This window comes from Canis lupus, chromosome 11 (genome assembly GCF_048164855.1).
Source record: "Canis lupus baileyi chromosome 11, mCanLup2.hap1, whole genome shotgun sequence".
NCBI classification, from domain to species: domain Eukaryota; kingdom Metazoa; phylum Chordata; class Mammalia; order Carnivora; family Canidae; genus Canis; species Canis lupus.
In genome coordinates, this window is record NC_132848.1 from 48,885,450 (window position 1) to 48,896,345 (window position 10,896).

Here is a 10,896-nt window from a genome sequence, read left to right on the forward strand (position 1 = left end):
AAACAATATTTATTTTCCTGTAGAAGCTTAAGAGATAAAACAGGTGAAAGTGGTTTTGTGTGACAGATCCAGAGTTCTGCAGACTCAGCATTACCCATGCCTCTTCTTATACCCACTGTGACATTTCCAAAAAGCCCTGAGGTTTCATAGAATGCATTGGAAAAATACTGGCATGGTAGAAAGTGCATGGACTTTGTTTTTATTTTTATTTTTATTTTTTATTTCTTTATTTTTTTTAGACTTTGAAGTCAACGTTAATGCCCTACAGTTTAATAACTGTGTCATATTCTCAGATTTTTTTTTTTACAACAGTGAAGTAATGGTAGTAGTACCTTCCTGGTTTCATGATAGTTTGTTGATTTTAAGACACATAAGAGCATTTTGTCTACTGCACGTTCATACTTATTGCTGTCATTTTGTAAAGGAAAAAGCTCCTGTTTTCCTTTTTCCTCAATACTTCTGATGTCAGATATGTGCGAGTTTTTACCACACAAAGCAATTCTCCAATTCCCAGAGGACACTGACTGGTTGCCTTTCAAATTTAACTCAGTTCTGACATTATCTACTTGAGGTTGGCATCAGATTCCACAGGTTACAAGTTTGGTCCCACAAAGCTACCCCCGCCCCATCACAACTTCATACACCGCTTCAAACACTGTTGTAATTATCAGTTCTCAACCTGCTTCTGGCCAACTGGCTATAAATCAGAGGTTTCCATCACACACACACACACACATGACTGATAATTTGCTAGAGCAGCCCACAGAATTCGGGTAAACATTTTCTTACTAGGGGCACCTGGGTGGCTCGGTTGTTGAGTGTCTGCCTTTGGCTCAGGTCATGATCCTGGGGTCCTGGGATTGATTCTCACATCAGGTTCCCCACAGAGAGGCTGCTTCTCCCTCTGCCTGTGTCTCTGCCTCTCTCTCACTCTCTGTGTCTCTCATGAATAAATAATAAAATATATATTTTTTAAGATTTTATTTATTTATTCATGAGAGACACAGAGAGTGAGAGAGAGGCAGAGACACAGGCAGAGGGAGAAGCAGGCTCCATGCAGGAGCCCGACATGGGACTCAATCCCAGGTCTCCGGGATCAGGCCCTGGACTGAAGGCAGTGCTAAACCGCTGAGCCACCAGGGCTGTCCCAATAATAAAATATTTTTAAAAAACAAAACAGTTTACTTACTAGATTTTTGGTTTATTACAGAGGCTCTAACTCAGGAACAGCCAAAATGGAAGCAATACAGAGGGTGAAGTATGGAGAAGGGGCACAGAGCTTCTATGCTCTCTCCAAGCACACCACCCTCCCATCACCTCCATACATTCACTGAATTGGAAGCCTATCCTTTTGGGTTTTTATGGAGACTCCATTATATAGCCTTGACTGACTAAATCATTAGCCTTGGTGATTAAGTCAGTTTTCAACTCTCCCTTCTCCTAAGTTCAGAAGTAGCGGGGTGGAGGATGAGGCTAAAGTTCCAGTCCTCTAACCACAGGGTTGGTTCCCCTGGCAACCAGCCCCCACCCTGAGGCTGTCTAGGGGCTTTCCAAAAATCACCTCATCAACATAAACTCAGATGTGGTTGAAAGGGCTAGTTATGAAAACATAAGATACTTTTATCGCTTTTACCACTTAGGAAATTCCAAAGATTTTAGGAGCTATGTGCCCGGAATCATGTAGTTCTTATATCACATACTTCCTCCACCTATATGATGAAAAATTAATATCCACACAGTTGATCTAGAATTCCATACTTACATATGGAATCATTGACATAAATTGAATGTACCTAGTCTACTCTCAAAGGCTGTTATTTTATCTGATATTCTTAGCTTGCAATTCTAGTCTTCATTGGCAGTCTGTTAGGTCTTGTAGACTAAGGGATTATGAATCCTTGGAGCCTAGAGGTAGGCTGGAGAAGAATAGGTACAATTATGTAGATATAATTTAGTACTTTAAAAATGTATATCCATATATATGATTATTAAAATACTGTGGATTAGTTCTGTGAGAGATAACATAAAAATAGTAAAAGATATACCTAAAGGAATATACTGTGTAAAGAGTTTTCTTATGCTCTACTCAGTTATCAGCTGCTATTTAATTTACTCCTTTGGTGTTCTCCCAGAGTTAATTAAAAATTTAATTTGGGGGACACCTGGGTGGCTCAACGGTTGGGTGCCTGCCTTCGCTCAGGTCGTGATCCCGAGATCCAGGATCGAGTCCGACATCGGGCTCCCTATGGGGAGCCTGCTTCTCCCTCTGACTATGTCTCTCCTCTCTCTCTCAGTCTGTGTCTCTCATGAATAAATAAATAAATCTTAAAAAAGAAGAATTTAATTTTGGAGGTAGGGTTTCTTTTTCTCTCTCTTTTTTTTTCTTCAAGATTTTATTTATCTATCTGAGAGAGAGTGAAAGAGCACAAGCGGGAGGGAGGAGCAAGGTCCCACTGAGCAGGGAGCCCAATGTGGGGCTCAACCCCAGGACCCTGAGATTATGACCTGAGCCAAAGGCAGGCGCTTAACTGATTGAGTCACCCAGGTGCCCCTGGGAAACCTTTCTTACTATCTCTATGCTTTTACAGATTTTATTTATTTATTTTAGACCGAGAAAGAGAGAGCTGGGGGAATGGGTAAGGGGTAGGCACAGGGAGAGGGGAGAGCATCTTTTTTTTTTTTTTTTTTTTTTTAAGATTTTATTTCTTTATTCATGAGAACCACAGAGAGGCAGAGACAGAGGCAGAGGGATAAGCAGACTCCATGCAGGGAGCCTGATGTGGGACTGGATCCTGAGACCTTGGGATCACGCCCCAAGCCAAAGGCAGATGCTCAACCGCTGAGCCATCCAGGCGTTCTGAGAGGAGAGCATCTTAAGAAGACTCCTTAAGTCTGCCCAATGTGGGCTTGATTCCAGGACTCTGAGATCATGACCTGAGCCAAAATAAGAGTTAGACACTTAACCAATTGCACCACCCAGGCGCCCCCTCCATAGTTTTAATCTTGCAAGCAGGTATGTTACAACTCTTTCAAGATTGGTTAAACCCAGGATTAATCATTACTCAAGCTATCTAAATTCTCTATCTAGAAGCTGTCCCCTCCCCTTTTTTTCTCTAAAGAAGTGATGAAGGCCCTCCATATTGTGGTCATCCATAGATCAAGCACCTCCATTGGCTGTTATGGGAGAAGCAAACTGAAAAGTAAGATAGCAAAAGTTAGTACAGTGATCACGTGATATTTTCCCCAGTGATGATATAATTTCCTTTGGTTGTCTTGGCAATCAGGACCTCAGTCCCTCTTCTCTCACCATTAGCAGCATTGCTGCTCAATCAAATTTTGCCAGTTCTTGACTGATATTTACCAGTATATGATTTTGCAAGAAGCTATAATCCTCTACTTGTCTACAATCTGTTTTTTTGTTTGTGGTTTTGTTTTTGTTTAAGAACTACTTTTAAAGGGATTAGATATTCTCTCTACAGTTAAAAAATACTTAGAACATTCAAAATATATAAACAGATTTAAACATTAGCATGTGATACTAGACATTGAGGGGTCCATGTTACTAGACATCAATAAAGATAAACTTCATGCTTTTTTCTGTCATAAGCTGTGATTTGTCCAGATTTTTATACACTTTGGTTCTATGTTTAGTAAACTTATAAAAAATTCAGATCTTGGTTTTGATGAATGATGTTACAGAAGTTCAAGGAAAGAAGTCATCCTCTGTCTCCACACCAAAGCTTTCGGAAGGCCAGCGCCTAAGCAGTTTGACCTTTGGATGCTTTTTATCCCGAGCAAGGAGCCCTCCTCAAGTAGTAAAATCTGAGGAAATGAGCAAGATATCATCCAAAGAACCTGAGTTCACGGAGGGAAAAGACATAGAAGGTATTTATGGACTAGAGAAATTTACTTTTACTTTTTTTTTTTAAAGGAAATATCAGGGATCCCTGGGTGGCGCAGCGATTTAGTGCCTGCCTTTGGCCCAGGGCGCGATCCTGGAGACCCGGGATCGAATCCCACGTCGGGCTCCCTGCATGGAGCCTGCTTCTCCCTCTGCCTGTGTCTCTGCCTCTCTCTCTCTCTCTCTGTGACTATCATGAATAAATAAAATCTTTAAAATAAATAAAATAAAAGGAAAAATCATTTACTAAGATTCATCCAAATACTGTTTAATTTTCCTTTTTTTTTCTTAACAATTTGATGTTTATAAAAATATTTTTAAAGAGCAAAATCCAGCCTTTAATTTATATAATTAGTTATCTTGTGTGGTTTTTTTTTTTTTTTTTGAGAGTCTTTGACAAGGAAGCATAGAAGAGACTGATTTTCCCCCCTTGATACTTTTTCCTGCAGTAGATAGCAGCGATATTAAAAATTAAAAAGTTCACCTTTGTACTCACAAGGTACTTGTTTTAGTTGCACATCCCATTAGAATGATGAACTATTATTTACTTAAAATATTTAAAAATTACCTGATATCAAATACAAAGTTAAATATGGCATAGCAAACTTATAAAGAAAAAGAACTCCAGGGGGACAGTTTAGTAAATGCTTTGATTTTTCCCTTTTTGGTTTTGCTTCAGAGAGGAAAATATTAGCATAGATGTTTAAAGTCCTGGACTGGCGTGCAGATTTCTACCCTTCTTTTATTCATAAAGCCCCTTTAAAATTTGCTCTGTTGTACAGTTCCTGACTTTGCCACCTGTAGTGTGACTTTGCCCAATTATTTTAGAAAGGCTTGAATTTGCACCATCTCTGTTTTCAGCTCCTGCTTCCTTCCTCCAAAGGAGAAAAACTATAGCACTAAAAAGCTGGCTCTATGCTTGGTTGTAAAATCCTGAAAACTACATAATGTTGTTCCAATTGGAATTCTCCTTTGCTACTTGCTTTTATGCTGTTAGTTGCAATTTTTTTTTTCCTTTTTCAAGAAGTCATTTTAATTTCTTTTTTTTTTTTTAATTTTTTTTTTTTATTTATTATTTATGATAGTCACAGAGAGAGAGAGAGAGAGGCAGAGACACAGGCAGAGGGAGAAGCAGGCTCCATGCACCGGGAGCCCGACGTGGGATTCGATCCTGGATCTCCAGGATCGTGCCCTGGGCCAAAGGCAGGCGCCAAACCACTGCGCCACCCAGGGATCCCTCATTTTAATTTCCCTTCCACTTTCTGTCAGTTGAATATAGCTCGGTACAGCTGAGATTGCCTATCCTGAAGCTCTGGCTCCCTTGCAAATTTAACAAATTGCTCGATACCAAATCATAGAGTTTATTTGTTCAGCCTCTATTTCCTTTTTATGAAGGTCATATCTATGTTTTAAAAGTTTCTCTTGTAGTCTTTACAGATCGTACAAATTTTTAGATTGCTGTTTATGAAGCCAGTGGTTCATTCTGTTAATTATATTTAAAAAAATAGGCCATATTGAAAGACTTTTTTTTTTAAAGATTTTATTTATTTATTCATGAAAGACAGAGAGAGAGAGAGGGAGAGACACAGGCAGAGGGAGAAGTAGGCTCCATGCAGGGAGCCCAACGAGGGACTCGATCCCAGGTCTCCAGGATTACGCTCTGGGCTGAAGGCAGGCACTAAACCGCTGAGCCACCGGGCTGCCCGAAAGACATTGTTAAAGAGCATTATTCTTGTTATAAAACACATTCATGGATATGAATTAACCAAAAGTAGAATGAAGAAGGCTTTCCTGTGTTTATGTTTCTTCATGGCTTTGCATATTTCATATATTGAAACTTGGGAACAATGTTTTTTTTTAACTATAGCCTTATATTTATTATGTTTAAATTTTCTTATGATAATTTTGAAATTTAGTTGAAAGAGGGCTGTCATTCTCTTTGCTTTAAAATAGAATTAGTGGGCAGCCCGGGTGGCTCAGTGGTTTAGCGCCGCCTTCAGCCCAGGGCGTGATCCTGGAGACCCGGGATCGAGTCCCACGTTGGGCTCCCTGCATGGAGCCCGCTTCTTCCTCTCCCTGTGTCTCTGCCTCTCTCTCTCTCTCTCTCTCTCTCCTCATCAATAAATAAATAAAATCTTAAAAAAAATAAAATAGAATAGAATTAGTGGTATTCTTTGGTGGCTGCTTTCTTTGATAGAGTTGCCCTGTTTCACATTTTGCTTTTTCATTTTAAACTGTTGTCAGTTTCCTTTTCCCCAACATGTTTCTTTGTTAAAAAAAAAAAAAGTGTTAGGGCTCATATTTTATATTAAAGCTTACAGTTTTCAAAGTTGGATTTAAAGGGGATCCCTGGGTGGCTCAACGGTTTAGCGCCTGCCTTTGTCCCAGGGCATGAGCCTGGAGTCCCGGGATCGAGTCCTGCATGGAGCCTGCTTCTCCCTCTGCCTGTGTCTCTGCCTCTCTCTCTCTCTCTCTAATGAATAAATGAATAAAAAAATCTTTTAAAAAAAAAAGTTGGGTTTAAACAAGACAGCTAAGAAAGGATAATGTAAATTAACTTTATTTATATGAAAATGGCACTTTTTACAGTGTGGTTTCATAAAGCTTAAATATATAGAAAGCTCACATTATCAAAGGCAACATGCTGATATGATGTTACTTTTCTAGAAATGGAAATTCCAGAAAAGTCGGGCGAGAACCAAATTCAAGAAAACAACCGGGGTCAGAGGACATTGCATCAAACCCCTTGTGTCCCAGAACAGAATCAGAATACAAGAACAAGCTTTGCAACAGATGGTGGCACATCTCAGAATTCTGGGGCTCCAGGAAGTGACTGGAGTTCTGATGAGGAAGATGAGAGCAAAGGAAGATCCAAGTGCAGGTATACGTCTACACTTTCCAGTCACACATCAGAGGAAGGGGTACAGTGCAGCAGGATGGGCAGCGAAGTGTACCTGACAGCATCTGATGACAGCAGTTCTATATTTGAAGAAGAGACTTTCGGCATTAAGAGACTAGAACACAAGAAGCTGTATTCTTGGCAACAGGAGGCACAGTGGAAAGCTCAGAATTGTCCTCTCATAAAGGGAAATTCTGAATCAAGTAAAAAGGAGCATGATAGTTCGTCGGATGAACTGAATAAAAAATTTCAGTCTCAGAGACTGGATTATTCATCTTCGTCTAGTGAGGCCAACACCCCCAGCCCTATTTTGACTCCAGCTTTGACTCCCAAGCATCCTAACTCACTCCCTGGAAGAGGCACACAGTTAGCATCTTCATCATACCTGCCGCCCCCAAAGTTAAGGATTCCTAATGTTTTCAGTATAAGTGTGGCGCTAGCCAAAAGACACTTAAGTCAACCACAGTTAAGCTCCGATAGGATGTTTGGCACAAATAGAAATGCTATAAGCATGATACGGCCGCTCAGACCCCAGGAAACAGACCTTGACCTGGTTGATGATGACAGTACAGACATTTTAGAGAATATGGACACCAGTTGTGATGATGGATTGTTTTCCTACGACTCCCTGGAATCCCCATGCTCCGATGACCAGGAAACCTGCGACGTGGCCAAGAAGCCGGCGTGCAGCAAACCGCCTACCCCGCCGCTGCACCGGTTTCCCTCTTGGGTAAATGATACTGCTGTGTGCGACCCTCGCACGCTGCTTTTTAACTAATGTCCACTTTCAGGTTTTACTTTACTTCTTTTCAGACCCAGATTGTTCTGAAAAGTCTCAGTTTTCAGAATACCATTTCCCCTTCTCTTTTGCCACTGAGTTCTGAGTCAGTTGAGAATAAGAGAAGGTGAAGATGGGTGGGAGATGAATATATTATCTTTATAAACTCAGAAAACTGATTTTAGAGAATTGCTGGGCAGATGACCTTTCCAATACTGAACTCAAAATTCTCTAGATTTATAAACCAGTCTCAGAGGCTTCTTGAGGAGAGGCCTGCCCGTCCAAAATAGCTCACAGCCCAGAGAAAGAACAAATGGGGTTTCCTATATGCCTTTACTTTTCAAGAGAAAAGAGAGAGGAAGGTGCCTGTCTGGTTTCTCCTTCTAAGCCTACTTATCACAGTAAACCTTTCTTCTTCCTTGGAAGGAGAAATGAATGGTTGGAGAGGGATCTGGAGTGGAAGGAAACACCAAGGGTGTGGAAGAAGGGTGTCTCCTACTTGTGTAACACTTTGGGCAAATTTGGAGCCAGGATACTTAACTCTTATTTGTCATCAGTTTTTGAACTTAATTAATCATTTACTTGATTGATTTAAGAGAAATTTAATTTTACTCTTCATGAGCTTATAAGTCCATTGCTTTAACCAAAGGCATCGTCCTATGTATCTAGAATACATTGAAATTTCTTCCATTGAAACATTGACCATTAGGCATCTGGGTGGCTCAGTCAGTTAAGCATCTACCTTCAGTTCAGGTCATGATCCCGGGGTCCTGGGATCTTTCTGTGTTGGGCTTCTTTCTCAGCAAGGAATCTGCTTGTCCCTCTGCCTCTCCCCACTGTTCATGCACGCGTGTACGCTCACCCTCTCTCTCAAATAAAATATATAAACAAAAATCTTAAAAACAAGAGAAACACTGATCATTAATACAATTGTTAAACCCATCAATTGTGTGATTCTTTATAGGAATATGTACATCACTAGATTAAAAAGCTATTCTTATATTTGAAACAAACTGAAATTATCTGTCTTGTAAGTTTAACTTTTCCTTCAGGGGATCCCTGGGTGGCGCAGCGGTTTGGTGCCTGCCTTTGGCCCAGGGCGCAATCCTGGAGACCTGGGATCGAATCCCATGTCGGGCTCCCGGTGCATGGAGTCTGCTTCTCCCTCTGCCTGTGTCTCTGCCTCTCTCTCTCTCTCTGTGTGACTATCATAAATAAATAAAAAAAATTAAAAAAAAAAAAAAGAGAGAGAGAAAAAAAAAACTTTTCCTTCACATAGAGATATATAGTTTAACCTTTGGCCTCCAGAGAAGCATCTGGGTTGCAGGATTTTTTGGGTTCGGGGGTCATGTTCTGTTATTATTTTTTATTTAATGACCCATGTGATTATAAGCAAATTAAGGCAACCATGTTTTCCTACTGCAAATTCAGACCTTGAGATGTATCTGCTCTTTCTTACTTTTGAAAGAACATTTCATTGCAGTGTCTGCATGAAACTGTCTGCAGTTCATTATTAAATTCTGGGTAGCACAAAAAAGTAGACATTATTGGCATGTGAATCTCTGGAATTTCAATTATGTTATCCTTTAGGCAGTGAGGATTCAAAATTTTTGCTTTTATTATGTTGAGATTTTCAGAGATTTAGGTTAGGCTTTTCAAGTTCGCTTTGTTTGGCACACCACTTTCCTACTCTGTTGCCTTTCTGTCCTCAATGTGTCTTCTGAAGCTATTCAATCTTGAAAAAGTAGTATTGCTTTTCAAAAGCCTTCTAGCAGACTGGCCAAGTTTGAGGTTTTATTTCGGTGTTTGTTAGGTATTTTCAGGTTTCAAGGAAAAGAGATGTATTCCAGTTACCTCAACTTATGAGAGTTTATCTTAAGGATTTTTAAGGGTTTATTTGAAGGCATAGCCCATCCTTACTGAACTGGACTATCACTCAAAATACAATAGTCACTGTAGTGGGGAAAACACGTGATGTTTCAGCAGCACTTACTGCTTAGAAGCAGGTGACACCCACGGCCCCGGGTCCAGTAGTGGCTTAGCTTGACCTCTCCTGCCTGCAGTGACTCTGCTTGTCTCATTCCTAACAGCCCCTCTGTCATGCTTCCAGCTGCCTCTCATCTCCTGCTTTCATACACTTTCTATTCCGTATCTCACAATCACGTTCTCAAAGAAACCACATCTGATTCATTCACTCAGCCACTCTCCAAATTAAAGTGTCTCAGATAGCTAGAGACCTCATGCCCGTTACCTAGCAGGACACTGGCTGGCATAGTCCTGAAGAGGACTGTGATCGGCACCTGCTATGCTCTGGTCCAGGCAACTGTGTCCAGCTTATATGCAGCGCAGAATTAACGACATGCTGATGATGTGTTAAGAACAACCTGGAATCCCTTTTGTTACAGAGGGCAGGGCTAATAACCTTTCCAGCACCACTTTCGGAGAGTTCTCTCGAAGAAGAGAAAGCAAAATAACCTGTTTTTGGAATAAGACAATATTATAAATTCCATTGCCATTCTCAAATGCACTTTCAATTTGGCCTCGGGTGTTCCTTCTACTTCATTGAAATGTACATTGAGCTAAGGAGATGATAGCACTTAATGCTGCTCTGTGATTTCTGACTTCTAGATTTTTCTCCTTTCTTTCACCATATTCTAGAATAGTAGGATATTAAAGGTAATATTTTATGTGTAGTCAATGATTATGAATGGTTTCTAACCTCATATTACAACCATTCAAGGTTTTCTGTTTTTTTTTTTTCTTTAACCATGTTCTAAAATGTTAGAATACTAAATGTGGTGTTTATGTGTAGTCAATGATTATGAATAAGTTCTCTCTTACTTTTTTCCTATTTCTTCAAAATAATTTAAAATGCCAAACAAAAACTTGGAAACAAAGATAAATAATGGAATGACTAATAGATGGAAAATGTCTGCAGTGCTGTTCATGGTGGCATATTTGAGTTGGCACTGATGACAGTTTTATAATAATGCTCTGCTCTAGTGTATATTAAATGAAGAACAAATGAAAAACATGTGTACTGAAAGTAATCATTTCTTTGCTTTTAAATATCCAGTTTAAATCTCTCTTTTATATTAGGAGAGCAGAATTTATGCTGTAGCCAAATCAGGTATTCGAATGTCTGAGGCCTTCAATATGGAGAATGTTAATAAAAGTAAGTGATTTTGCATGCTACCATGTGGATGAACGTTGAAGACATAATGCTAAAGGAAATAAGCCAGTCATGAAAAGATAAATACTGTATGATTCCACTTCTATGAGGGATCTAAAGTTCATAGAAAATTCATAGAAACAGAA

General features: G+C 39.8%; 1 protein-coding gene across 8 annotated transcripts in view; it reads left to right on the top strand.

The window, feature by feature from the left end:
- The window catches only part of PLEKHH2 (pleckstrin homology, MyTH4 and FERM domain containing H2), a 110,157-nt gene that overhangs the window by 39,802 nt on the left and 59,459 nt on the right, over positions 1-10,896 (top strand). For 6 of the 8 annotated variants that reach the window (XR_012003321.1, XR_012003322.1, XM_072768184.1 and 3 more), the window contains exons 7-9: positions 3,700-3,885; positions 6,569-7,530; positions 10,678-10,753. Coding sequence is in view for 6 of the 8 variants with exons in the window: in XM_072768184.1 (XP_072624285.1) it covers positions 3,700-3,885; positions 6,569-7,530; positions 10,678-10,753 (1,224 nt within the window). In the remaining 2 variants the exon portion in view is untranslated. The remainder of the gene's footprint in view (positions 1-3,699; positions 3,886-6,568; positions 7,531-10,677; positions 10,754-10,896) is intronic. The other 2 variants (XM_072768187.1, XM_072768189.1) reach the window with 1 other exon arrangement.